Raw genomic sequence first — 23212 nt, forward strand, 5'->3', positions numbered from 1 at the left:
ATGGCCAACTGCTCCTCTGAGAGCGTCGACATATGGCCTGAAGCTCAATTGAACTCTCTTTGATTGGTCCCTAAGAGAGGCAAGCAACACCGTGCACAGTGGGCAGCAGTTGCCGAAGTGAAACTACAATTTAATTAAGCAATTACTTTAGTTTAAGAGGGCATTAACATAATCGACCTCTCAATTTGTGATCCCATGCCCACAAGTCTCATCAAAATAATTTGATGTAGAGTATCTTTCTTGGCTTTAACTTTGCAGCCACTGTGCTGCCGCTTGGCCTGAATACACTGGGCTTGCCAACAAGTTACACAGTCCGAGTCCTGCAGCCGCTATGACGTCATTAACTACATAAGCGGCCCACAAAGCAGGACATTGCTCGCGCAACAGAGAGTCCTTAAAAGTATGCCGCCCGCGACTGGCACAGCGAAGGAACAGCAACAGTTGACGGTCGTTATCCGAGCTCGGCGCTCCGGTTTCGCTCCCACGAGAGAGCTTATCCGGGACCGCTCGGGTATAAAAAGTGGAGGGTCCTGGTCACAGGCAAGCAGTCGAGCAGACGACTTCGTGGCGAACGTTTCTGGAACAGCAGCTGGCGAACAGCAAGCGTCGCGATTGTGTTTCCGTTACAGTTTGAATCGGTTCGAAAGGGGCTGCAGAAGCTCACCTTTGGGTGCGAGGCAAATCAATTCGTGCGGCAGTGCCAGTGCGGTCAATCCTTTCGCCGCGTTAATAGCGAAAGAAAACTCAATTGACAGGGACTTTAACCGCTCCCAGGAGGCCATCCACGATGCAGGCGGTGCACAAATCTGCACACAGCAGCAGGCGGCTGATGCTGTTGCTCTCCATGCTGCTCAATGCCGTAAGTCCTGGGGATTATATTTTCAATTTTGAAATTTGCGGCGCTATCAGCACATTCGGTCTTTTGTGTTTCATGGACCGTGCTCCTGCCTTCTCCTAAATTTATGGTTTTATGCGTGGACGAGTGCGGTGGGGCATGAATTTTGTTGAAACTCGTTTGTGTCCCAGCTCCTTCTTGATGAACGGAAATTGAAAATGCGATATAGTCCTGTGGAACCTAAGAAGATTTTCGTATTTATAACGCCTAATTATAAGTTTTGTAAGTTGACCAGCTGTGATTTTTGAAACACCAGACACGAAGTATCCAATTCCCATTAAACGGGTAGTCTCCAGCTGTTCAGCTTCAGTGGCAACAAAGGACTTAATTATTTTCCATTTTTCAAGGCCCCCGTCCACTTTGCAGTAATTTACATTGGCCAGACCACGCCCCATTCAAGCATTACTCTTCTGCGGCTTGCTTTACTGCTGCAACAGTTGCTGCTGCGGTTGCAACAGGACTACACGTTCAGGTGGAAAGTGCAGTTTTTCATTTCGCATTTTCACTTCTCTTGTCAGAGCATTGAAAAATTGGTCACGAGATGGCTGACATTTCTATTGTTCCCTGCTGACATATGCTGAAATTTTTCCACATTCGCGGAACTTGGTATTCCCATGAATGCTGGCTATCTGGCTGGAAAGCGAACTAGAACTACTGTGTCAAATTGTTCTTGCATGCCAAAAGACAGAAAGCCTTTTCACGCTGGCCAACTAAACTTTTCCTAACTTTCACCAAACATTAATTAAAAGTTTAAGCGTTTCTTCTGTCATTGTTAGCAAGAGAGTTAAGACGCTAGAAATGTCTCAAGTTTCGAAATTCTAATCTGAAGGCGGTCTGGAGATGAAGAAATTAAGAAACTTGTGGTGAGAGTATAAAGTGTCCATGGTCCAAAACATCTTCAATTGGGGTTTTTAGGAAAAAACATTTGGAAGAGAACTTAGAGAAATTGAAAACCTAATTAAATAAAAATATTCCAAAGAACACAATAGAATTTTTTTTTAATTGTCTGCCTCTTGCGAAGTTATTGATGGCAATATAAAATTTTTTAATTATAGATATTAATGAATATGTCGCTTTGAAACTTGAATAGACATTTGACATTTGCAAGCGTGTGAGGATAGATCTGCAGCGTCAGTGAAAACAGCAACGACGTCAGAGGCAACTGCAACGTCAATGACAACTATTGTACATGTTTGAATATAGACTTTCCCATAATTTCATTTGTATATCCAAACGGAATGCAGCGCAGCATTGAAGACAAAGAGTCAGCATGTTAGCCCGTGACGGGGTAAAGAATTGAACTGAAATGGATACCGATATTAATGACAAAAAGCGCCGGTTTGCTTTTTTCTTGTATCAGGCTCGATATGAACTATTTATGATATAGCTCGTCACTGACAATCGCGGCGGCTATTTAGTAAACACAGAATCAATAGCTACCAACAGAGCAAAAATATTAATTTTTACCGAGAATTTCGCCACCGAGCACATCGCGTATACGCACTGAGAGATATAGATGAATAAACATTAATTTTCTTGCGCAAACTCTTGTTTAAATTATGAGACTTTCTGAGCGATTGGTATTTTAGGAACATTTTATCAAACTTTTTACTTGGGGTCAAAAAAGGATTGTTTTCGGAAATGTCTGCTAAGTTTATCAAATTTGTATTTATACAGCGTATTGATTAAGTAGGTAGCTCGTCATACCCCTTTTGTAAACTTTGTAGTCTTATTTTCTTTCAATTAACTTTCCCAAACTTGTACACCCTGAACTGGGGCAATCATTTCGAGGCTGGCAAATTTATTATGCAAAAGATGCTGCCAATAACATAAATCCGACGAAATGTGCAAATAAACAGAAAACTGGGAAAAACGAGCTTTCATATGTCAATATCGTGCCTTGTTTGCATTGATACGCCAGTTGTGAGTTTACATTTTTATTAAAAGCCAACAAATTGATTTCATCGGGGGTTGGCTGGCAATCAATTTGATCCCATTTCCATTGTTTGCCTTTATATATTGTTGAACTTATCGCCATAAATACAAAAGAGCCCAAAATTTCAATGAGTCAGATATTGACTTTTTCATGCTGATTGGGAAGGTGCCAAAATCATAAAATAATCTATTTAATTGGAATAACTATCTTATAACATTAAAAGGGAAAAATTGAAACTATATTATTCCTTTTAGAGTTCACAACTGACATTTATTGGAAGTCTAGTTTTACGGATGGATAATCTCATCCATTAATCAAGAAATGTGTCATTATCCTCCTCGTATTTAGGAATGCCTTCGAAGCCATTCAAAGTTATTCACGCATATAAGCACTTTCACGTTTGTGTCGGCAGGGTTTGTTCCCATTCATTTTGAGCTTTCCGACAAAGCAATGTACAAAAAGGAGTTACACGTGGGTTTCATTGCAAGGACAATTACTGTTAATAGAGGCATTTCAACGCAATGGACACTTTCCCGCAGTTGGAGAAAATGGTTCATAAAACTTTAGTGTAATGAATACAAAAATGAACATGGCATGCAATCCCCAACATATATCGACTAACAAACGAATGCAAATTTCTTAATTTCTTGTCCTCGATGAAAGGAAAATTCCGCATCAGAAACCTCTTTTGCTACTCAAAGCCCCTTGAGATTATTTTTGGATATTACACTTGGAATGTTGTACCTTCCTTCATTAATTCCATCAGCGCAATGCTGCTGAGGAACTAAAGACTCCTCTTTCCCGGGTCTCAGACACTCGGAATTCTCGGGAAGGTCAGCATAGCACTTAAGTTTTAATATTGCGCACAGTATTTATTTAAGTAAAAGAAAAAGCAACAAAGTACGCCATTAAATTGCCCAAGTAGAGGAGGGAAAGCCAGGGAACGAGCCACGTAGGGCCAAGCGTCTGCGATAATAAAATTTGCCTGCGGCTGGACTGAGGCGACATAAGCGGCTCAGCAGGGATCACAGAAAAAGTGAATCAGTGGATGTGGTTGGGGTGGGAAGCCGGGCAAGAAGAAACTTTGTGGCCCGCAGGACAGCAAATGTCCCCATGACTGCTGATTGCAGAAGGTGCATAATATCACGCCTAATTAGGCATCCAATCTGAATCCAATTCGATTGGCATCATTCTCACTTATTGGTCATGTCCTGGCAGCTGTCCACTTAACTGGACGCACCGAAAGATTAATTAGGTTCCCTTTCATTTGCGTATTGATTTTTTCCCCTTTTCGAGCTTACTTTTTAATTGGACTACTTTTAATTGCTGCTGCCCGAGTATTACGACTATATTACACTTGAAGGATTGTTTTGATGTCGGATGCAGACAAACCTTTGAAAACTGCTGAGAGCTCTGGCTAACATTTAATGTAATTACGCAAACAATGGCAAAGGAATTCCAATAATCGGCTGAAGGAGCACCTGCCTTAAGAGGGTAAATAATAAAAAGCGATTAAAACGCGCAGATTCATAATTTTAATTACTCGTAAACCTTAAATATTTTACGTCCTTCGCAGCAGTTTGAAAAGTGGCAAAAGTAAGCGAATCGGAAGACCAGCCACACAGATTGTTACGCAACACACAAGGCTTCCGTGAATGAAATCCTCGTCTATGCAAGTCCCGTGCCCACGCAGCACAACCGCCCCAACAGTTAGCATTTTTCGCTTGCTTGTTTGGGGAATGTTGGCGACAAGAGCCGTATTCCATGGACAAGGAATTCTTAAAGCCACTATGGCGTAAATTGATATTACTTAGACTGTTGTGATATACATTTCACAAATTTTGAAACATAATGGCACTGTTTTCATTGTATTTGCTAAGCTTTTGTTCACTTGTTTATTTGCAGACCTTAGTTTTTTCAAAAACAAATTCAATTTTTTTTGCCATTTTCATCGTTGTTATTAATGGATGTTATATACAAGATTTATGACCGAAACATTTTTAGCATAAATTATTTTCGCTGCCAAGGCGAGCACATTGAATTCCTAGCCAGAAAACTACAAATTGCTAGTTCTTTGCTAGTAAACTAAAAAGGAAAATCCGAACGACAGCAGTTGACTTAACAAACACATTTAGGTTGTTGCTTTAAGTGCTAATAAGATATAAAGCTGGGCCCCCAGCACACACGCATGGATCTTTCAGGAGGTTTTCATTTTCTGCATGAGATTTACGGGCACTGGCGCCGCCAGCCAACACGTCCTGCAACACATCCTGTGCGTCCTTCCTTCCGCCTCCCACTCTGCCGGCATACCAGTTATTAAAGCGGAAGCACTGTTTCTGGGCCCACCCTCGACCCTCAGTTGAAGCGGAAGGCATCCACACAGTCGATGGTCGTGTGGAGCTCACATACTCGTACTTTCGACACTCCTGGAACTGCGAATTATCCTTTCAGTTCAGCGACCATTTGGCAAGCAAACTGCTTCGACCGGTCTTCACTTGTTGTTGTGTACGTTAAAGGAAATCTATTATGAGCTCGGCTCAGGCACTACTGTTGCTTGCCCTCACTACCGGGCCAATTCCAAGTTTTTGTCCCACGCTATGCTATTTTTCTTCTCGAAAACTTATTTGACGTTAGCTTGAAAGGTAGATGAGCCGATGCGACATGGCGAAGGGAGGTCCTTAAGCCTCTCAGAAAGAATTAGATCGGACCACACTGTTTTCGGACTTTACTCACTTTGGGAAGCTCCTGGCGCAGTCATCGATGACGACACCTCGAGAACCTTAATGGACTCCGCCAAGTGGGCGAAAATAAAGTAAATAAGTCTAAAGTGGTACTTCCAAAAAGACCATGCATCGTTCATGTAAAGCTTTTGGAAAATTTATGACCTCAACAGGCCCGGAAACTGAGAAACTGGTATCTTGCGCTTCAGAGCAAGGAAACATTGAGCAGGCGAAAAAGCGCCAACTGTCAACACATTTCAAAGTCAATTTAGTGTAAATAATTGCGGCAATTAAGTGAAAGACAATGTGCGTTGCCTTTAGAAATCCAAAGGCGTGGGAGCAAACTCGACGTTCCGTGATAAAAACGCTGATTGAAATGTAACCGTTCCGGCCTTCTCATTTGCCCTGTTTTGCTTTCAGGCCATTCAACCACGCTCCATTGTCGTGAGTGCCTCTGAGGATGTTGCCAACGTATCGCCCTGCGAAATGGAGTCTCTTATAAATCAACTGATGAACCCCAGTCCCGAGTATCAGCTTCACGTAAGTCACCTGCTGCAGCCCGTATTTATCCTTGACGGGAAAGGATTTATTTGAGCCCTTGGAGGGCAACATCTGCAAGAGCTTTGAATTTAAATTGCTTTCTGCTTTTGCCGTTCCATCCCGCGATTCCCCCATTCTCAGGCCTCCGCCTTGCGCAATCAATTGAAGAACCTGCTCCGTGAACGTCAGCTGGCCGTGGGCGAGGAGCAGCCGCTTGGTGAGTATTCAGACTACATGGAGGAGGACAAGCGCTCGGTGGCCGCCCTGGCTGCCCAAGGCCTACTGAACGCCCCGAAGAGGAGTCTGGCCACCCTGGCCAAGAACGGACAGCTGCCCACGGCGGAGCCGGGCGAGGATTATGCCGACGCAGACTCCGGCGAGCCGAGTGAGCAGAAGCGATACATCGGCTCCCTGGCCCGAGCCGGCGGACTGATGACCTATGGCAAGCGCAACGTGGGCACTCTGGCCCGCGACTTCCAGCTCCCCATCCCCAACGGCAAGCGCAACCTCGCCACCATGGCCCGTCTGCAGAGTGCTCCCTCCACCCACCGGGAGCAGCCGAAGCGAAATGTGGCCGCCGTCGCCCGCTACAACTCGCAGCAGAGCCACAACCAACGCGCCGGTGGCGAGAAGCGCAACCTGGGTGCCTTGAAGTCCTCCCCGGTGCATGGAGTCCAGCAGAAGCGCGAGGACGAGGAGATGCTCCTGCCCGCCGCCGCCCCCGACTACGCCGACCCCATGCAGAGCTACTGGTGGTACCCCAGCTACGCCGGCTACGCCGACCTCGACTGGAACGACTACCGTCGGGCAGAGAAGCGTTTTCTAGGTGAGTGCCCCCGCCCCGTCGGTTTCCGGGAGAGCTTAACTTAAACGAATCCCGGCCAGCCGATTTCCCTAGCACATCTAACATTTGTCAGCACACTGCACCTAGCTAGCAGCCATGAAGCACTTTCTTCTGGCACAGTTTTGTACATATGTTTATATATATTATCCCACAAAAGACACCTCCAAGGATCCAGAACTGTTCGGCATCGAGCATGGAAATGCCGTTGCCGCTGCCGTTGCAGAGGCAGAGAATGAGGATGAGCAGCCGGACGCGGATGCGGATGCGGAGGTGGAGGCGGAGAGCGAGCAGTTGCCATCGCCGCAGAAGCGGCACATAGGCGCCGTTTACCGATCCGGATTCCTGCCCAGCTACCGCTACCTGCGCAGCCCTGGAGGGGGTGGTGGCTTCGGCGGGGCCGGGGGGCGTTTCAGTCGCTCGGGACGTGACGCCAGGCAATTTGTATGAGTAAATGGCGATGGTTCGATGTGTGCTGCTTACTTTTACTTTGTTCATTTCCTTCGTTCCTTCTTTGTTGTGGAAATCATGATTTCTTTTGGTTTGAGTTCTAGTAATTGGCTCTGGAGACCTTTCATCTCTGGTCTTTGTTGTGTCTGTGGCCTGTCAAGTGTTTGGTTGACACGTTTTAGAAGTAGCATGTTAGCCGTCATTGATCATAAATTGCTCTCGGGGTTGCGTTTTAGTGATTTTTCCCAATATACTTTCTTGTGCCACTTCCTACTTTATTATCCAGTCCGATGAAAGCCCCAACAACAATAAAGCGTATTTTTCGCACATTTCCGTCGGCATACTCAATGTAATTTTTCCATTTAAATGGTACTCGGAAATTTGATTTCCGTGTACTTTGCAGAATCCAAATACGATTGCTTAGGGATTTCCTTCGTTGGGGACAATCGACTAATTTCCGGCACTTTGTCTGCCTCCGGCTGGATAATAAAGCAGAGCTTTAAGAGTTCTTGACCCTGTCATGGTGTTAAACGATAATAAATAAATAGACATGGACTAGAAATAATTTGGAAACAGTACTTTGGATTTACGATATTGGGGTATAAACGTTTGAATCTAAAAAGTATGCAGCACGTGGCGAAGTTTAAAATATGTATATTTATTTATTTTATGCCTGAAGGTAGGCCACATAAATTTGAGCACAGAAAATATATTACAGTTTAAGAGGTATTGGTATTAAACCTGCTGAGGCTAAAAGTTTTCGCAAGACTTGTCCTGGAATATTGCTACTAGCACACATTTGTAAATAAATTCATTTATAATAATTTGTTAAATTCTTTTGATGCACCTGTGGATTTAGTGGTGTTACAATAATCAGTTTGCATTGGCATGTTTAAGCTCATTGGCATGATCTGGTCTTTCTGTGTTCTTTATTTGACATATTCTTTTTCTGCTTTAAGTTCCATACTTACAGTTTTTTCTGTAGCTTAGCTGCGGCGGGTCTTTACTAAATCGACTCCATCCTGGACTTAGTGTATTGACTGCGAAAGTGTTTTCTATTCTGTATTCCTGTAGACCTCTTGTAGAAAGACTGCCGAAGAAAATATAATAATCCAAGCGGTTTCCTCGTCCCATACAGGTAGGGTACTTCCCCCAACACGAGCGACTGCGTCAACACACCGCAGCCGTTTGTAAGAGGTGTTTCTTACCCAATCAACCGAAGATCAATTGGAGCGGTGCTGGCATACGCGGTCGTCTGTCCAAGCACTACGTGGATCCCGAGGCCTCTCCAGCGCGCATGCCCAGCCTTTCCAGTAACTCGCTGCCATCGGGACGTCCACCGCGTCCGCTCCTGCGCTCTGGGGCTCCAGTCTATCCGCCCTTCCACTCCTGGGGCACTCCGCCGCGTATCACAGCACTGCATCGACGGGAGTTTCGACGCAACTTGGACAATTACGAATACTAAATATCGACAATATACTCTCTATGCAAATTATGAGATACCGACTACCTTAGTACCGCAGTCGGAATGTAAAACTATGCAGTAAATATACTAAATGTAGATCCCCATCCCCCAAATTTGTTGGTCAAGTCACACTAAAGACCTGTATCACTCGCAACTACCGAGGCTAGCAAGTGCAATCGAGAGCTGTACTGGAAGTGCTCCAATTTGTAGGATCTGTAATGCCACAACTCTCAATGTATAAATTATATTTACTATACTGAAGTAACTGATATCAGTGCAAAGCGAAAAAAAAACGATAAATATCAAAGCAAATCATATCGTCTTTATCATTTACATATTTAAAACTTGAAGGAAATATTTAACTAGTGCCAATCTTGTACCTTGCAAGTTTATATTCCTTTTTCCTAACATCTTTTATGGGTATATGACAATAAATATTTCCCCTAGTCCAAAACTAATAATTGCCACCAATGATCATTGATATATGAGAGTATTAACAAACTGCGTCAAAGACAATAAAACTTGGTGAGAAATAAGGAAAATATCGATTTATATATACATAAATATATTATACATATATGTATTTCAGACAATAAAAAATGTTGACAATAAAACATTACAAAGGTATCAAGTATTTCATTAAAAGTCATTTCGATTGATTTTCAATTCTTGAAAGTATTTAAATAAAAACTTGGAAATACGAAAACAAAAGGATATCCAAATAACTGTATGTAATAATAAGTCTGATGTTGTCAATAATTAACTTAAACGATTATGAATTTTCAAATCAAAGTATTGCAAATGATAATAATAATTTATTACCAAGTATTTACTTCGAATATATTATATATTAAACCTATCTAAGCCCGCATGCATGGGGTTAAGCTCTAAAAACAGGAACAAAGCTGAGATCTCGCAGCGGAAGTATCCACTAATTATCAACGTTATGTATCTGTATACACATTATGTATATCATATATAAATTAATGCAAATATATACAAATATTAATGGTTTGTTCCTGTAATACAATACAGACTGTTGCTTTATTTTAGCGTGCATTTGTGGGTTCTTGAGTTACTTTCTCAAGGATAGGAGTGGAGCATTGAATGACTTACCTCACCAATAGAGGAACCTTTGGAACCTTAATTAACGTGGTAATAACGTGTTCCAATGACTCGCAATGACCGTTAAATCAAGGATTATTTTAAAAATGAAGTCTTATCAATTTAATAATATATTTTTTATTAATTTCTTGAATTTACAAGCGTCTCTTTTTGCTTCAACGCTCAAAAGTACCTTCCACATCATTGGTTTAATTAAACGAATTTTCGCCGGCACTCATATGTACTGTAATTAACAATATCTCATTACTAAGGTTTCAAAATATAAATTAATTTGTAGCTATTTTTCCGAAGTGCTTGTATGGAACGTTGGCAGCCCTAATGCGCCTATAAAAGCCATGTAATGCACGTGCAGTAAGCGAAGTAATCCTAAATTATAGCCAAGCCGTTATTTTCCATATTCACGTTTAGGGGTATAGATAGTTGCCTAACATCTACATGTGCCTCTGCTGATAATTAAAATGCATGAAACTCATGCAAAAGCCGCCGGATCCACCAGCTCACGACCAGTACTTGGCCTGACCTTGCGCCGGCAGGGGGTGGTTGTAGGCGGCGGCCGCCGAGCCGTGAGCCGCTGCAGCCGCGTAGTCGTTGAGCTGGTGCTGGGCTACGTGGGCATTGTAGTTGGCCGCGGCCACCGCCGACTGGTTGAGGTGATACCAGTTCGAGGGCGAGTCCAGCTTTGAGTAGTTGTCGCTCAGGTGCAGAGAGGGCGAGATCTTGGAGACACTGTCGGCGGTTAGCTTGGAGAAGTCGTCAATGGTCATCTTGGAGTAGTCTGCAGCGGGAGAGAGGATGGACGGAGGTTGAATTTGGACTGAATAGTTGATCGATGAAAGGCCAAAGGGACTAAATATTGTTAATTCATTTTTTTGAAGTTCACCCACCTTGATGGTAGTAGTTCTGGCCCCCAAAGTGGCCGGGTTGAGCGAAGGTGCCGGGGAATCCGTGTTGCGCCGCACTTTGTACCAAGTCGTAGCCACCCATCTGCGTATGGTGGTGCGCCGCCGTGGCCGCCGCTGCTGCACTGTGGTGGGAACTCGGAGCGTTGGCGGCGTGGTGAACTGCGTCGCCCATGCCAGCCCCATTGGCGGTGGTGCCCGGCGCTGGACTGTAGCCCGCCATGGACCCGACGCCCAAGGGGCCGAAGCCCAGAGGCGCCGCCCCCACGCCCACACTCGAGCTGCCGCTGTTCATGGGCGAGAGTCCGGAGCTCGAGCCGCCCGAGTTCTTGCGCAGGCGAGCACGACGGTTGGAGAACCAGACCTGGATGCGCGCCTCGGTCAGGGCAGTGGTCTGGGCCAGCTCCTCCCGGGTGTAGACGTCCGGGTACTGGGTGCGGGCAAAGGCCCGCTCCAGGGCCTCCAGCTGCTCGGCGGTGAAGGTGGTGCGGGAGCGACGCTGCTTGCGTTTCAGCGGAATCCCGGGCTCCGACTCCGTATCACTTATGTCGGAGTCACGGCCTGCAACGATGGGAAAGAGATTCGGGTCTTTATTAAAGGCAACTAAAATTATAAACGCCTCGTAAGCAGCCATTCAATTTTCCACGCCCTTTGGTTCCCTCGAAACTGAACCATATTCCGCGGTTTGATCTCCGGATTCAATGAACAGGCCCACCGACGTGGATCGAGTAACCCCCGGATCGGCTTTGGGCACAGCCCCCAGCTCTGTGTGAATGGGAGTCGACGTTCACTGCGCGCCATTGCATATTAATTGAGACGTCAGGGAGCGCAACAAATCTGTCAAAGCCACCGACGGTCCGCCGATCCGACGATCCCACAGAAAGCAGCAATGCGGCCGGACGGGCTCTGCATATCCCGCAAGGCGTTGCCGCTGGCAGCTCGTAAAAGTCACAGTATTGACAAGTGACACAATATATCACATTACACAAGAAGATGATCGGCAAGTTGTCAGCGGCCATGGAGGAGTGCGCCAATTAACTTCGGCATCTGTTTACGAAAGGGAAACAAGGAAAGCCGCCGTCATTGGCAATCGGGCTTGAAGCGCGGCGTGTGGCAGAGCAGTCACACGGCTATGCCAAAGTGTTTGGAGAGCTCATTACACAACAAACTGGGTTTTCGAGGCGCGATGCAGGCACAGCCCCACCGGCCTAGGATCAAAGCAGGAAGGAGGTGGTCTTTTGCGGGAAATACTCAACTGGATCACAAGCTCGGCTTTCAAAATAGTTTCACCGGTTTCAGGACTCAGCGTATCCCTATTCCGATCCCGCTGTGAGCGGAAACGGTTTGTGTTTCGATTAAATTGATCGTTCTTGTCCTTTGAATTGAACGCATTCGTGGGCTCGTGTGTTGTGCAGGTACTCGGGAACTGAGTTATTTGGCTATTGCGGTCAGTAATGGGGTGTTGATCTTTTCCGGTCTGTCAAGTGAAATTATTAATTGATCTTGAGAATTAGGTGGCTTCCTGTTTCCCTTTTCGATGTGTTTAATGGGTGATTAAACACTGGTAACAATATAAAGGTGGGACCCTCGGAGTTAGACCTTCCGATCAATCGTGTCTGAGATTTTTTTTAAGGTACATAATACTACCAATCTGTCCCAGTCGCGTAAGTATGCAAACTGTCGAAATCGGATTGGCAAAAGCTTAGTTTTGAAACGCAAACCGAAAAATAACCTTTCGGCACGCTTATGAGCTTCTCCGACCAACAGGCCACACCCAAAATCGCCTTAAGCAAAACCTCAAAAAACTCCGAAGCGCGAAACGCCCACTGTTTAGTTCGGGCTGTGGTCCAATAAAGAAATCGAAAAGTTCACATGCGTATTAAATGAAAATGAATGGATATGAATGATAAAATACAGAAGTCGGACTATTAATCTTTCAACATACGAAACAATAAAACTTAATTATTCGAAATAAAGGGTCGGGATTTCTGGAGCTGCAGAATCCGTGGATGGGTGCCGGGGCAAGAAGACAAAGCGAGCGGCCAAGAGAAACGACACCAGGAAAGGTGGAAGGCAGAAAAATCAATTAGTTTTTAAATGTTAAACATTTTATTAATTTGTTGCTACTGACCCGTCAATAGCGGCGAAAGAGACCCGGTACACTGGCGGTCCGGGGAGAAAACAATCCAGCAGCGCCGAAGACAAAGCCTTTTTATTTTGGCACCAACACCGACATCGGCAGGGCACTTTGGCTACTGTGAAGCTCTTTGAGTTTTGGGCTTTCTTTTCTTTTCGGTGACTGGTCGCCGTGGAAAACCGTTTGGGGCCCTGAGCTTTGATAAATTACTGCGGTTTCGTAATCTGGCCGGGTATTCCATCATTTTTGACGACGTTAAGGTTGTGTTTCCGAACAGCAGGTAGTACTCGCACTTGTGTGGCAAAGTGCAAAAGGCAAGCGGTCATTTCCCCAGTCTTTTTTCTGGGTATTTATTTTTGGAGCGAATCACCTCTGATGGACAATTGCTGCACAGCTTCTATCGCAGTTGGGACAAAGATCAATCTGCTCTGTTGCCTTTATCTTGCTCGGAAAGATATGGGGGGCGAAGTGAAACCCAGTCGCTCATCAATCAGCCATCCTGACACTGACCCCTGATTGAAATTAGTGCATCTAATGCAGCTTTTTGTGTGCCTGGAACAGCGACCTGCAATTGGAAAACAATTCTTGTACAGCCCCTCGCTTTGCGGGGGGTAAGGGGAGCCCCAACACCCGACAGCGGACACCCGACCTGTCAGATGTCAGTTGGAGACACACGCGTTCTGTGCCGCAGAGCCACGGATTCGGGATTTGAAAGACCTCGGACTATGTGACATTGACTGGGGCCCGGCCGAAGGGTAACCCAGCCCAGCTCAACTCAGCTCATTTCGGTCGGGCTCGATTCCGGCGAATGTTGTTCGTTAAATCTTAAGATTCGTGTCTTAAGACTCATGTCAGCAAAAGGATTACAGGAGCTTTAAAATTAATGCCGCTTATATGCGCTAAGTTTAACAAGCGCTGAGTCGCTCACGTGGGATGGAATGTGGCTGCGGTGTTATACTTGTATTCAAGGGACTAGACAAATATATAAATAACTATATAAAGTCGAACTTTCACATTTGGAAGAAGACTCTATAATTCGATTTGGAGCTTGGCCAAAAACTGTGTTTTTTTTTAGTTCTTGTCTAATATAAAAATCGCTAAAATCGTCTTTACATATATAACTGTTATAGAATGTACCATTGCCTGATATGACATAAAAAATTTGATTTCTTGTTTTACTAGTTAAAGAAGTAATCAATTGCACTGCTTGGCACCGTGCGTCTATTATTAAATACCTTTGAGTCAAGTCTTTAATTAGAACAGACTTAAAAGTTCCTGAGATCCTTTGCTTAAAAATAAGTTTTTAATTTATTTTTTGTACACCCAGAGACATATTAAGCCACAGGCTACTTTGACATGTAAATCACTCGTGATGAAATTATATACACATTGTAATATTACCAACAAAGTATCCAAAAATGTATGCAAGAAACGCCTCCGCAGTGATAAGGGGAACGCATTAAGAATGGGCAGACCACTAAATACCATGATTAAATTCAAACGATTTTCCAATGGGGCCCATTTAAACTAATTTACAAAAGTCGAAAGGGCTTCTACGCAAGAGGACAACGCAGATAAAAAAGAGACCAAAATTAGTCATAATCATAATCCGGCGGCAAAAGAAACGTAATTATCGAAATCGAAAGAGTCCAACGTAGGGCCAGAATGAAAAAACCTAATTTAAATAACAATGAATACAAACACTTGATCAAAACAAATCCCAGATGAACAGCCGCGGCGGCAAGAACGAAAGAGAAAGAGGAAAGGAGCCAAATAACTGCAGAGGGAGTGGGACGGAGACGTCGGTTAAAGTGTGATAATACGTTAATAAAATATTTTGTAACTCATCAACACGAACGACGGACTCGCGGGGCGCACCAGTGTATCGAGGCGGCGGAAAACATACGAAAGTCGGTCCGAGACGATCCGGCCTACAATGAGATCAAACAGAACGCTCCAGGACACCCTGGTGGGCATTAAAGAAGCCGCTCGAGACCGGTGCATTTGAAGTCAGAGCGATGCTTTTGTTACGTTGACACTTTTTTCGGGCATGAACGATTTTAATGGGTTTTCGAGTCGAACAAATGAGCCAACCACTGGATCGGGCCATATGTGTGAGATAGGGACAGCTCCGAAGTCGGTGCTGCGGGTTAGAGACCGCACACACAAGGATAGGGTATTTTTGCGCAATCACCGCCGAGTTGCCTCCCTCGCCTTGCGGTCATTTGTCATGTGACACTGCAGGAATGCTCCTCTGGTCTGCTCTGCTCTGCTCTCCTCTCCTTCCCCCCCCTGACATCCCGTTGCGAATCATTAGAGGAGGTGTGAACCACCAAACAGGATTGCTTCGTCCTTCGTCCTTCGGCTGCCATTTTGTGTTTATATTTTTTGCAAATAATTGAACCTGTTTGTGTTTGGACGAGGCCAGGATCAGCCCTTGCATCGCTGCCGCATTGTCTGGTCCTGGGTCCTTGGGTTGGGGGAGAGTATTTTGTAAATATCGCCAGCCATTCCCACGGCGGCCTCTCTTGATGCCTTTGTCGTGGCCACTAATTGCCACAAGTGTTCTGTTCGGCTTTTCTTCTCTCGCCGTTGACTTCTTGTCGGTGTTTTGCCATTTGATTTCACTGTTTTGCGTCACTTTCTTTCTTTGAGTGGACGAGAATGCCCTGGGATCGAACTAAATAAAGAAAATCGCACGCGTATTTATCAGTCAAGGTTTAGGGCTCAGAATAGACAGCTTGGCTATTGTCAGGCCGTTTGGCGGAGGCGTGTCAAGCGTTTAGCGGTGTGTTTGTTGTCTCTTCAACGGGCGTGGAGATCAATGCTTATCGTGTCGAAGATTACGGAGAAGTGAAGTACGAACATAAAATAATAAATACTGGGTTTTTAGGTGTATTCGCTGCGATCCTATATCGTGCTTCTTTCGGGAAGCAGCTCAAACTAGGGCGCATTTGAATTATAATTAGGTTCATCGGATGTCTCACCTTTTCTCACACCTTTTAGTTTCTAAAAACATTACAATTTAAATTGGTTTTTAGCTGAGGATCTCCATCGGCATCTCTTGACTGCAATCAATGCTCTTAATAACGACTTTATTCGACTCGTTTTGTCAGTTTTTTTTTTCAAATACTCACTGGTTTTGATCAAAACTTATAACACCATTATTGTCACCTTACTTATTTCGGGAGCTCCCACACAATTTCTCTTTCTTTTTTGGGCATATTCAGCTATTATTGGGTATTTTATATATTTCCATCGATTTTTCGGTATTTGCTAGATCAAAGCGAGCCGCCGGTAAACACAGTGAGCGACACTGAGGCTTTGTGGCCAGAGCCGGGGAAGCTCCAGATGAGGCTGGCAGAGAGAGTGGGAACAGGCGACGGACGCGGCCCGAACGTGGGGCCGAGTCAGTTGTATAAATTGTTCAAAATCCAAATCAAACGAAATTATACGCGAAACAACGGATGGAGAAACATATTTAATAATGCATAATTTTATTTTCGGCGTCTGCAGGTGAGGGCCAGGAATCATTCAGTCGCCGGCAAAGAAGGCGTTGATTACAGGCACCGGCACCGATTTTGTTATCCCAGGTCCCCGGTCCCAAGTCCCAGATCCCAGATCCCAAAGATTCCAGCACAGTTGGGGTCTGCCCAGTTCCACTTGGGATGTGTCTCTGCGCAGTCATTCCGATTGGAGCTGTGATTGCGAGCTGGCAGCTACTTCTGCTGGCCGAGCGGGCATTGGATGCAGATGGGCACGGGGATCGGATGGGGGCCGAGGAATCAATGATGATGGGAGGGCGTGTGCTTATTATACGCTTCGACAACATAATGATTACCCTTGAGCCAGGGCTGTGTAGATTATGCTTAGTAAGTTTTGATGTGTGTACGTTTCCAACAACAGTTAAATAGCTTTAGAACACAGGTGCTTCATGGTAGCTTGCTAGAGTGGGGTCAATAAGTGGAAAGGTGAAACATAAACAAAAAACATATATCAAATTATAATTTGCAATTTGGTCCTTCCTTTAGCATTTCACCTGTGAGTGCCATTTTCACACAGCGCTCAAGAATACAATAACAGAATGCAAACAACAGTGCACATGACTTTCCTTCAAGGACACCACACCTAAACACTTTTACAATATCCATTTATCGGATGCAACTCAGAGTCATTGTTGGCTTGTTCGCATTCAACATCGGGGTGACATCACAGGGAATCCCCTCCAGGCTATTGTGAGGCGGGATTTCTGTTTTGACACCACAAAGTCGGCAAATAACAGAGGATGTCGGCAAAATTGACAATTGCAAAAAGGAGATCACATAAAAGTAGTTCGGATATCGGCTCCAATTGAAAAAGCAAAGTGCGTCTAATGATGCAGTGAGTGATCGTACAAAACAATTTTCTGCCCCATTTCCAAAACGCATACGCTAGTAGAACACCTAGCTCTTTGGCTGAACGACCACCGCTTTGACCCCGTCGGTCGTTTATCGAATGACTATGCATATTTAGCCTGATTATTGGCTCCGATCATGGGACAGAGGCAAGGGGCACTACGAGATCTCACACAAGGCATTGGAAAGCAGGGTTATTAGCTGGGACTGGGATGTGGCAACAGAATCTTGGGACTTGCGTACTTTTGATTCTCAGGTGTCATCATCTACACCTATTTCGGCTGTGTATCGCCAACAAGCCATCGAGATCGTTATCGTATGGCCAGCCAGATCCATTGTAGTCTTTTCTTTCCCATTCCGAGCGGCTTTTATTTAAGTTTAAGTCGCTAGTTCTAAGACGATCAAAGCCATGCTGCCGACACCAGTTGGTTGATTTCAGCTACAAATGATTTGATGATGATTTTCCGAAATTATCAAATAAATGATCGGTGATTTTCACAGCTAGATTCCCCGTGTCTGTTCCCAAAAGGGGTTCTCCATCGCCCATCGTAGCAATCTGGTTTCTCTTACCTCCAAGAATTCCGTGTATAGTATAGTCCTTCCGACCGTCTTCGCTGCCACGATCGTTGCCCCGCAACAAGCGACTGATAGATGACGTTGATGGTGGATCCGCAAAGCCCTCCTGTATTAATCGAATAAATAGAAAGTATCCAATTAAAAATCGGGTTATGATTCGGCTTATCTTTAATGCTAATTACAGTGGCTACGTATTCGAAGATAATAAATAACCCAATTCCCATTAAGATAAGGCGGAGGACCGATAAATATTTCTGGTGGCTACTGTTGGTCTTCTGAAGAATGGTCGCTGGTGGAGAGCTCTGACACTAATGCTATAGTCGCCGGGCAGGCTTTGTGTTTGGACAATTTTTATGTAGATGTCTTTGGGCCCTCTTCCCTCTCAAAAACTTTGGCTGGTAATCCAATTAGGAAAATGTCAAGCCGAGAGTTAGGCCAGGCATGAGAATTTACCTCTATCTGCGCTTTTGCCCTGCGATTGTGTCTCGGATTGTGTCGCTTGTTGTGTCATGAAACGAGACAAGTGAGAGACTGAACAGAATCGAGAAAGGAGACTGCTGCGGAAATTAAAAAAAATTGCGAGAAATTGCAAAGCTAAGCTTTTCTTCGGACTGCTCAGAAATAAAGAGCTTCGATTTTTTCGATCTCTCGTGCGTCATAGACTGGTTCTAGCAGGGCAACCCCTGTTTTGTGACAGGTTTCAGTTTGAAAACACATATCCCATCCCGAAATCAGCCCCAAAGCCGTCTTCCGTGGTAAGAAACCGAAAACTGTCAGTTTTCATTACAGCGACATGTCGACTTCAAACTAATCGCTGCACAGCGAAGCGCAACTGCGCGACGCGGCGTCATGTCTGGGAGTGAAATCCCAGCTCTGGAGGCTGGCTCCTGGTGGCCGAAGTGTGACCCAGCCTCGAAGTACTTGTCTGTCCGATGGCCGGTGGCCTGGTGTCAGTCGTTTCTCAAATGGAGTGGCATGTGCCGCAAACATTTTCATGATTAATAATATTATTTTTTCACTAACGAAATTATCGTGGTGCGGCGACCCCTGCCCCCTCTTTGGGCTGTGGTAAATTTGAATTCCTCGGCTAACAAAGGTGGCATAACTGGCACCTCATAGACAGGACAGGGACCGGACAAGACAAGACGCCGGGCACGGAAACCGAGACTGACATTTTGTCCAGTCTGAAGTGAATGCTGTGTGTGTGCTGCCGCGGGCTGTCTGGCTAACTGGTGTCGGTCTTCTGGCTACTGGCTACTGGCTGCTGGCTCCTATTTCTATTGAATGTGTCATGGAGACAACAACAGAAATATGTTTTGATTTTCAACCGAACTTTGTTGCGCTACTTAAGACTTGTGCTGGGTCTGCAACTCTGGCTGGGGTCTACCATACCGGTTGTTCCGCTGGAATGTGTGACGGCTTATCTTGCGGCAACTGACAACTGGATCCCAATCCCAATCCCAATTCCAATCCCGAACCCCAAGCCAAACCGATCTCGATCTCGATCTCGGTCGAGCCCCCGACTGCGAGAAACATTTTTCACCTCCGCCTGGGCTCTTGCTTAACAATTTCAATTGAAATTTAATTAATTAGTTGACAGTTGGATTGACGCTTGACTGCGCTTTATACTCGTACTGCGTTCTTCGCCTATATATTGTCTACCTCTGCATGTCGCGTTTTGAGTCTGAGTTAGCTTTTTGTTTGAGTGACAGGTGCGTTTTGTGTTTTTAAATAATTAAATTTCTGGGAATTAAACAGTTTGTCAGCGGGACATAAAAAATTTGAGGCTACAAACTCAAAAGTCCATTCCTAATAAGTGCAAGCCAATGGTTCACCGCCACGCAAGTCGTATTTGTAAAATAAGGAGGGGCCATCGACAAGCGACTAGGGATCAAACAAAAACAGGAGAGATGCCCAAAGCGTATTCTAATTAAGCGTGAAGCGCACCTGGGGGCAGTTTTGAGCCTAGTGCCTGACCAAGCCTGCGCAAACAAAACAAAAAGAACCACACAGCTAGAAAAATATATATGACGATGAATTATTATTATTATTTCATATTTTGATGTCATGCGAGTACAGGCATTGCAAATTTATACGTTTAACCAAGTCAAATTAAAGTTAATTAAAGTTAATAATATTTGTTTAATTTTTACAACATCCATTTAACGCTTTGATTCTTACTAGGCTATCACCATAACTTATGTTGATCAACTAAAATCTTCAAATTTACAAATCCCCATTTAAGTGCATTTCTTTCGGTGCAGATACAAAGTGCGCGACTCCGACATGGTCTGAAGTGATGCAAACTCTGATCCATTGACCGATCGTATCGATGGTCGCTCAACTCGTATCGCCACATAAAGTGTGGCTAATTGCGGCTTCAAATAAAGAGCGAGACGAGAGCCGCCAAAAGAGGCTGGCGCATGAATACACGATACTCGAGTGAATCTTTCGCCTCCTCTTCAACACCGCCGAAAGGCGAAAACAAGTACTCCAACACAGCCGTCACAGGCACATCCATCCATCCAGACGTGGATCAGAGGAGCTGTCCCGACTAGTGGGCAGTAATCCGAAATCGATGTTTTACCCAGACAGCTGGTCTCCCTGAATGAGCCATATTGGCGTAGGTTCAGTCCTAAGCTATAACATATTTTCCCTTTTGGACTTTGCGTTCCCGTCCATATTGAGGTGTGGGCATGTCAGCTCATCTTTTTTAAAGTTGTACGCTATGAGGCACAATAACATGTAGGTATTGAAAAAAATTACAATTTTTATAAAAGCAGAGGATATATGGAGAAATAGGTGTCACCAGTGTCGACCAGTTTTTATTAGATTTAAAAATCCGTCCATTAAATGAACCATTTTTATCGGGTGTGTTGCGATACACCAAAAGGAGGATTTACAAAACAAACTTTATGATAAAAATCACTTCGTTTGGGATTCCCCTCCCGATTACTTTTAGGCTTACTTTTCTTACGCCTCTAAATTGCATGTCAAACAGGAAGTTTGAAGCAATGTCCTGGAGGCAAAAGACATAAATATATTCTCTTTTTGCACCTTGTCGCCTCAAGGATAAAACACAATCGATGCCGACGAGAAAAACGACAACAACAGAGTTAGCCGACTCTTTATGGTTTAATCGATTTCTTAACGGTTTGGGTGGCAAGCGAAAATTTGTCGTCGCCGTTGTACGACAAATTTGTCAATGAGCGGCCAAGTTCAAAATCGGTCCTTGGGCCGTTTCGGCCATCTGTGCAACTAGCCAGCCGGCATATGCAAACGGCCTTTAGGTGTCGTCGGCAACGTGCCATAACAAAGCCAGCGGGCGGCCCAAGTCTGCCACGTGACTTTTCGGAAAACGGAAGTAAACTGATTCGCAATCGGTCTGTATTTGGCCCTGTGCGTCTGCCAATAATGGCATGCGGTTTTGACTACCGGTGGGCCTGGCAAAAACCTTGATCCTTTGTTTTGGAACATTTTATCGCTTCCTGCAGTCTTGCAGGTGTTGGTTGCTACTTACCTTGATCAGCTTCTCCCGTATCTCCCAACTGAAAATGCCAGGGTTTTCCTTTCGCAGCTCATCGATCCGAGTTTCAATCTCGGGCGAGGTCACCTTGGGCTTGGACCCACCTATTACACCGGGTCTAATGGAGCCCGTCTCCTGGTATCGGTTCAGAATCTTCGATACGCAGCCGTGGGAGACGCGCAGCTGACGCGAGATCACACAGGGCCTTACTCCACTTGCAGCCATTTCCACGATCTTAAGGCGAATGTGATTGGGCAGCGGGCGACCATTGATAAAAACGCCCCCGAGCTGGTTTACGCGACCTTGTCCTGTGAGCGAGTGAGATCAGATAAAAACTCATTCTATTATATTTGCGACTAAAATAATGGCGAAAAGGACTCAATAAGGTACATCCATCCACATTTTCTGGATTGTGAGTTAGACCCAATTGAATGGTAAGCCTAAAATATTAAGTTATGTTTTAAAATCTTTCGAGCTTACCCTGAAAGGGATACCCAGCGAAAAGGGGCCGCAACGAGTTGGCGCTGGACATATCCATTGTCCGAAAACACTGTGCTTATTAATAACTTAGAATCTAAAATGACGTTGCACTGCAGAACAAATTGGCTTTGGTTTTAGGGTAGTGCATCAGAGTCGATACAATTGCACAGTTGCGATTTAAACGGCCCAGAGGCTGTAGTTATTAGCGGGAAATCACTTAGAAAATGGCCCAAAAGTTCCACTTCATCACTGCGAGCCTGCGACGAGCGGCTTCCGATTCCGACGGAACTTTGCAACTCCCAGCCCGGTGGTGAGGCTGTGGGAAATTTTCTTGGAATTACGCGCGCTTCGGCGATCAAACAGCACGAGACTTGCAAAGCAACTAAAGAGAAGCGCGAGCATAAATTAACGAGGGCCGGCCGGCCGGGCGATGACGACGACTACTCCGCAGACGGACGAACAATGAGATCGCTCCATAAACTGGTTTCCGCGTCGAGCCACCACCGCCGAGATGGAGATGCTGGCAGGAGGGAGAGTGAGAGCAGCTTTCGCGTCCGCCCTTCCAGTGGTTGATGCCTGCTCGAGCGCCACGGCTATGGGCATTCAATATGGCAACGATCAAAACTTCGTGGCCAGACAGAGAGAGAGTCGCCGGTGAGCGGACCGCGCTTTAATCGAGCTAATGCCACGCCTCGGAAGACCTCTGATTGGCTGAGCTCGTTCAGGGCGGTTTGGTGCTCCGCTGGCCCGCCGGCCCGACGTTTGATATTGCAACGCATCCACAATCCGTCCGCACATCAACCCCCTCCCGCCGACACTCGCCTGATCACTCTGGGTGTGCAGCTGTCCCCGAGCATTTTGTATGAATTGTATGACTTTTATTTTGTCGCTGGCAGCCAATTAAACCGTGAAGGCTGCCGTCGGCACAGGACACAGGCCGAGGACCAAGACCAAGACCAAGACCAAGACCAAGCCCAACACCATTACCCAGACCAGGACGCATTATCAATCGTTCCGGTTTTGGCATTTTTAGCACCCACAGTGGCGTGTCGTGTGTTCCCAGTGTATGTTTATCCCATTCTGCCCTCCCTTCCACTACTCTTTTCTTCCCTCTTCGCCAGCTTCTCACTAGTTAGACTAGTTCTTTGTCATCCAAGTTTATGGGGTCCGGGTTTCCTTTAGCTTCCTGGCTTATCCTCCCTTGGCGACACACACAATGCCAGTTCAT

At 45.3% G+C, this 23212-nt stretch overlaps 2 protein-coding genes across 5 annotated transcripts; one reads left to right on the forward strand and one right to left on the reverse strand.

Moving 5' to 3' along the window:
* Nucleotides 1-560: 560 nt before the first annotated feature.
* Nucleotides 561-9877, forward strand: LOC108043193 (neuropeptide-like 1). 4 transcript variants are annotated; one of them, XM_017121773.1, is made up of 5 exons: nucleotides 561-859; nucleotides 5972-6091; nucleotides 6233-6917; nucleotides 7093-7376; nucleotides 8521-9877. In XM_017121773.1, the coding sequence occupies exons 1-5, from the start codon at nucleotides 788-790 to the stop codon at nucleotides 8845-8847; spliced, it is 1488 nt and encodes a 495-aa protein (XP_016977262.1). In that variant the 5' UTR covers nucleotides 561-787; the 3' UTR covers nucleotides 8848-9877. The 4 variants fall into 4 exon arrangements, with proteins under 4 accessions (XP_016977262.1, XP_016977259.1, XP_016977258.1 ...); XM_017121770.1 differs by having other exon boundaries at nucleotides 7093-7382; nucleotides 8521-8629; XM_017121769.2 differs by having other exon boundaries at nucleotides 7093-7395; nucleotides 8521-8596.
* A 225-nt stretch (nucleotides 9878-10102) lies between these two features.
* LOC108043192 (protein gooseberry-neuro) lies at nucleotides 10103-22439 on the reverse strand. The gene is made up of 5 exons (XM_017121768.1): nucleotides 21985-22439; nucleotides 21499-21812; nucleotides 17973-18084; nucleotides 10857-11432; nucleotides 10103-10747 (listed from the first exon to the last, which is right to left on the reverse strand). Exons 1-5 carry the CDS (start codon nucleotides 22040-22042, stop codon nucleotides 10470-10472), a joined length of 1338 nt encoding a protein of 445 aa, XP_016977257.1. The 5' UTR covers nucleotides 22043-22439; the 3' UTR covers nucleotides 10103-10469.
* Nucleotides 22440-23212: the final 773 nt, after the last annotated feature.

Source organism: Drosophila rhopaloa, unplaced genomic scaffold (assembly GCF_018152115.1).
Source record: "Drosophila rhopaloa isolate 14029-0021.01 unplaced genomic scaffold, ASM1815211v1 contig_115, whole genome shotgun sequence".
Lineage (NCBI taxonomy): Eukaryota > Metazoa > Arthropoda > Insecta > Diptera > Drosophilidae > Drosophila > Drosophila rhopaloa.